Source organism: Triturus cristatus, chromosome 12 (genome assembly GCF_964204655.1).
Source record: "Triturus cristatus chromosome 12, aTriCri1.1, whole genome shotgun sequence".
NCBI classification, from domain to species: domain Eukaryota; kingdom Metazoa; phylum Chordata; class Amphibia; order Caudata; family Salamandridae; genus Triturus; species Triturus cristatus.
Genome location: NC_140595.1, coordinates 168,637,904 through 168,644,132, shown reverse-complemented (window position 1 = coordinate 168,644,132; position 6,229 = coordinate 168,637,904). Strand labels below are relative to the sequence as shown.

General features: G+C 41.2%; 1 protein-coding gene across 1 annotated transcript in view; it reads right to left on the bottom strand.

The window, feature by feature from the left end:
- Positions 1–2,406: 2,406 nt before the first annotated feature.
- Positions 2,407–6,229, bottom strand: part of LOC146772994 (uncharacterized) — a 29,892-nt gene continuing 26,069 nt past the window's right edge. The window contains exon 3 of the mRNA XM_085637045.1: positions 2,407–2,541. Within this exon, the coding sequence (XP_085493171.1) occupies positions 2,407–2,541 (135 nt within the window). The remainder of the gene's footprint in view (positions 2,542–6,229) is intronic.

Below are 6,229 nucleotides of genomic sequence, written 5' to 3'. Positions count from 1 at the left end.
TATATTGGGGAGAGGAAATCTCTCTACCCAAATATTTTCATTTAAGGAGCGAAGGTCCACACATAGGCGAATACCTTTAACATTACCCTTAGATGCCAAAACCAAGGGCGCAAGCCACTCTGTAGCCCCAATAGGTTGTATGACACCTATTTCACACAGTTTATCTAGCTCCATCTTAAGTGTCTCTCTAAGGTGGAAAGGTACTGACCGTGTTTTGTGAACCACCGGTTTGGCACCCTGCCTGATTTTAATTTTATGCTGGAAATCCCGCAACCTGCCCAGCTTCTCAGTGAAAAGTTTAGGGAACATAACCTGTAGATCTTTCTCGCTACTGGATCTGTCAACCATAATGACCTGATTTTCTTAGTTGGGATCTAAAATAATTCCCAGCTCTCTTTGATGTTGCCATCCAAGAAGATTGGCACCATGCTCTACGATGTACACATTCCCCACTGTGGTCCTTCCTCTGAAATCAATTTGACTATTCAACATGCCCACCAGGGGAATGGGATCTCTCGTGTATCCTTCTGGTGTGATATCAGGAGACTCTAATACATCTCTAGACCCACCCAGTGACTCCTCAAAATCGTGCACATTTACTAACGTGAAAGGAGAACACGAATCCGCAAAAACTTCTAGCGGTCTGTTATTGAATAGTACAATACATTTAGGATAGTTCTGTTTTCCACCCGCAGCGGTACTTTTCACTTGGAAAATATACTTAGCATGAGATTCCTCACAAGTATTAACCACACTAACGGTGTTGCTTATCCCTTCTCTGCACACCCTTGCTAGATGCCCTCTCCTATCACATTTTTTACATAAGACACTTCTAGCTGTACAATTTGGGTTATTCGCAAGATGGTTACTACTGCCACATCTAAAACATTTTAAATTATGCATTTCCTTGTTTGATTTAGGGACTTGAGCATCTTTACTGCTCCATTTGTCTGACAACTTGAACACATCCTTACTCTGCTCCTCCACCTGTACTGATGCTACTACTTCATCTCTAACTTTCATTTCTTTTACACATTTCGCGGTATGTTCAATAGATTGAGCAATCGCCACTGCATCCTTCAAGGTTGGATTTTTTGCCAGAAGTTTTTCTTGTACCCTGCTATTGTTTGTACACCTAACTAGTTGGTCACGTATGAGTGAGTCATTTAGATCCCCAAACTCACATAGCTGAGTAAGACCCCTTAGAGCTGCAATGTAGTTACTGATCGACTCACACTTCCCTTGTACTCTGCTGAAAAACTTATGCCGCTCCAAAACTACGGTAATCTTATCTCCAAAATGTGTTTCAAGTTTCATCAATGTGACATCAAACACATCACAGTCATCTTCATCCTCCAATTCAGGTTCAGGAAGAGTTTCGTATACTTTGCGCCCATGAACGCCCAAATTATGCAGAAGAATGTGCTGGTTTCGCAATGCTGAAAACTTTTCACCACCCATGGCAATTAAATACGATTCGAAAAGCTTAGCCCAATCTTTCCAGTGAATTTCTGGATCCCCACAGTCATTTAAAAAGGACGGGGGTTGACTCATGCCTGGCGTGCCCATGGTAAATAGACTGCGTAAGAGTTTCACAGACAGGAAAACTCACTCCAGCTAAAATCACTGCAGGGGCGCAGAACTAGAGATACCTCTTAGGATTACCCCAGGTAAGCCTTCACGTGAGGTCCACAAGATTCACTACCAGAAAACCGCTAACCCCCAATAGTTCTCAGCGTTCACAAAGGTGTCCCCAAAAAATCTTACTTGGCTGCGTCAAATCCTGTCATGTCCCCCACATGTAGGTGACCCGACTGTCCCCTTCGCTGTAACACCAAACCTGTAGCGTGAACTCTCCTCGGTACACTCACTACCTCTGTGATGCAGGCGACGTCCAGTAACAAATTTTGAGCAGGCTTCGCCAAGTAACTTCACTGGAACGCCACAGCCTGCGACGCATTCATTTTTCCTGTGAAGAACGAAACAGGCGGCCCACACGCAGCTGGAGCGCCGGACGCAGGCTACCTCAAACTTCCCGCGTAGCAGCACGGCCCTCAGGAGCTGGCGCGCCGGCTCCTCTGAGAGGAAATTGCCTCACAGGACGACCGCTTTGTCAGGAACACCAGCCCACCGCAGAGAACACCATCCGCGACACGGCTGCCCCTCTTGCGCTCTCCACAGAACGGAAAAACACTTTATCCGTAGGTCCGGACCACTGCAGCTGGATTCAGACAGGGACCTGGCACTTACACGTACCTCTCTCCGGGACCACACGATCTCCCAATGGGCTCCCGTCAGAAACAGAGAGGGTCCGACTGCGAACTCCGTTGTCAGCTGACTTGCTGACTCCACAGACACCTGTCATTCACGACGTTTGAACGTGCCCACAGGGTGTCCTTTGGTCTGCTACTTCACCACAGATCCAATAACTTCAATCAATACCAGCGCTTGCCTGGACAATCGCAGCACAGCACCCGCCAGATGCGTGACAACCAAGACGGTGTAGAAGTAATTTCCTGATGTGGTGCCACAATCTATCTTCTGCTCAGAGAGAATATACAGAGGGGAGATGGCCAGCTGCCCCCTTCACAGCTCGTCGCTAGTGTTGAATTTCAAAGAAACTGCAACTCAGGTAGGTGAGTCATAAGTCTTTATTCTGACCATCCGCTCTCACAGCACTGACAACAACAGCATGAACATTCTAAGTTCAACTCCCCAGGGTCATACCATTCGCGGAACAGCGACGGGGAGGGTGGAACATACCAACTCAAGATACTTATACTAAGATTGTAACAGTATGTGTAGTACGGAATTGACTGAATGAATGCATTAGTTCATATGGTGAATGTATAAGTGCAGAACTATGAGGAAGTGCTGCAGCATCACACAGTAACCTCTTTAACTGCAGTGTGCTGTAGTACTTCCGAAGCACAGGGATGCAACATATGTACATAAATATGTTGCAAATCTAGGCTTCTCTCTGCACGGCTGCTTAAACTGCAGCCATGTGGTGACACAGGCACCCTTGCACCATAGTGCAAGGATATCTGTGTCATATGCTGTTTGTTTTTCTGCAGGAAGACACACCTTCCTGCAAAAAAACAATGAGAAAATGCATTTTTCTCCTTCAATGTATGCTGAACATTTTAGCATGCATTGAAGATATAAAAATGTGGAGAAATGAAAACAATTCTCCTTGTTGTGCTTTCCTACACCAATTTTAGAATGGTGCAGCATTCACACACATATCGAGATTGATGATTTCTGATAAATCTAGAGATGTGTCTTGTTCTGTGAGTATTCAGTGCAATCATGCACAACAACACTTATAGAACACCCTTTCAACCCAAAGTGGTGTGTATGATGAGGTTGTATTTACATGGAGTAGAAAAAGTACACAGAGTGCCTTTTCCTCTCTTTGTAAATATGAAAGAATGTCTTGCGCAATAACTATGTTACAAAAAGTGACATATTTCCGGTTTTAAAATTCCTTGCGAATGATAGAAGGTAAGCACAGAGTTTTGTCTGCAAAGATGTTCAAAGAAGAATGATTGAAATGATTGCGGTCCTTCAATAGGTACAATGGGAAATATTATGAACCACTCAAATCTCTTTTTTTGCAGGTCACATGATATCTGATTATGGTCAGATTTCAAAACTACATAGGTATAAACAGAGTGTTTTTAGAAACGTGTTTCAACTTTGTAGCTTCTTGCAGACCTCCTCAGTCTGCATATTGAGACTTAGTTAAACTTACCTTCACAGTAATAGGAATACAAAATGTTATACATTTTTTTCAGATTTTCATTGCAATCTAAATTGATATAAATTGCTTATTTTAAAATTTGGATCTGTGAAAGAAAAGAAAAAAAAATTATAACATGTAATAATATATTTTTTACAACACAGCATATTTTCCACAAAGTAATTTGTTTGCCTTTTTTGCTGTTATCAGAATATATTGAATTTCACTAGAAATAGTGATTTCAATCGTACTCATCACTTAACAGCGGGCAAAAAAAAAACAATCAGAAAGATTGTTAAAAAAAACCAACATGCTATTCTCAGTAAAATACCAGAAAATACAAATCACACATATATGAAATGCTTACGGCTTACAAAATTTTATAACTTTAATTTATAAAAACTGTAAATATTGCTGCTTTAAAATATTCACCGAATCAGTGACCACCAAAAAGTCCATAATTCAAAAATATACCTTTCCTTGAGGCCAAATGGTATTTTTGCACTCCTTCTTTATGTAAATTGTCCAATGGTAGTCCTATTAAATTATAATAATAAATTCCTCAGAGAATGAATTATCTTCCTAAAACTTTGACTTTAAAAATATTAGATAGGAATTTTGTAATTCCCTAGGCAAACGTTGTTTAAAACCCAACTGAGAATCATTACAAAGTGTCCAGCCTTTGTCACATTTTAGATAGGCAGTGTAATGTCCAGATGTGGTGGAAGGACCATCATGGAAAATTATTGGCAATTGCTACAAAAGTCCTTCCTGATATTGATAGTGTGCTGCTACAAATTGCTTTATTAAAGTATCCAATTTTCTTCCGTCAGCTGTACAACGTTGCATCATTAAAATTATGTATTTTCCATATTTTATTAAGAATAATGTGGATAACATTTCTGATTTACATTGGCTACACTCCATGTTTTGATTTGCACCTTAAACTAATTTATTGAAAGACACTGATTTACAGTCTGGTAATGTTAAATACAGAAATCTCTCAGTGTCTACATTGGTGCTACATGTATACATGCAATTTTCACAATGATGTTCCGATTTGTAAGAAAGGCCAAAAATATTTTCTATTTCTACACCTTCATTTTCAAAAATGGTAAGCATATACATTAAAAATTCCTGAGCATCTTGTTGGATATTTTGTGAAAATTGTGTAGAACCAGAACACACATCCAAAACACTACGAACATCTGAAACATATTGTATTTTACTTGTATCTGTTGTCAATTTTTCATAAACAGAATGCAACAGAGAACAAAATCTTTTTTGCCGATTCTGCATAATTTGTTCTCGCAAACCTTCCAGATAAAAAACAACATTGACCACTATATTAGCATAGCAGTTGACACCTGAACTATTTTCAAACTGATAACCAACAATCTCTTCAACAGTGTCCAATTTCTTTTAACCTGCAATCACAACATTATCTTGTTCTTTTCCCTTCTTGACATCTTCAGTACAGATATTCTCAAACCTTCTTTTTCGACCAACCACACACTTTTCAAATACAGGAAATTGACCTAAATTGGGAGCATACACCCTTCTTAACCTATTATACTTTTTTACACAGTTTGCATCTGCAGTAACCTTCGTCTCATCAAAATCAATCAAAAACAAACCAGATAATGTTCTGACTCGTGACAAAGCAACATATGCCATACCCTCTTTAAATACGGTAGATCCAATGTTCACCAATGCACTGTCTACACTTAATCCTTGAGATTTATGAATAGTCACTGCGTATGCCAGAGAAAATGGAAATTGTTTCCTACGGACATATAAATCTTTAACAAGTAAAAAACGAACTGAACAACAACCAATTTCTTTAACTTCATCAATCTGATCAAATTTAATTTTTAAAAATTCAATTCCTTCTTTTTTCTGATAATTCACAAAATCCACCACTTTACTCATTGCACCATTAACTAAACCTTTCTCTACGTCCAAATTACGCCTTAAAATTACCCGACAGTTTACACACGCATATAGGTGCCGATCACGATCCTGCAAAAACCGGGTACGAACCGTCGGACGGAGCACAATCTCCGCCCGACGCGTACCCGGTCGTCAATTTTCACAAACAAGGAATTACGATTCGCACGGGTACACCATTACCGTACGAATCGTAAAAAAGCCCGACCGAACAAAAAAACACCTACCAATGCGATCCGGGAAAGCGCCGACCTGACGTCGGGACGCTCGCAGCCAGCCATTCACGACCCAGGAATCACGATTCGCACCGACGTCACCCCGCACGGTGAATATTTTGCGGCAGCCAAAAACTGCCGGGAAATCAGGACGACGCGAACAAGGACCACCAGTACGCGACGGACAGACGACGACGCGAACAAGGAGGACCAGTACGTGACGGACACACAGGACGACGCCACCAAGGAGGACCCGTACGCGACAGGACGACGCGATCAAGGAGGACCCGTACGCGACAGGACGACGCGAGCAAGGAGT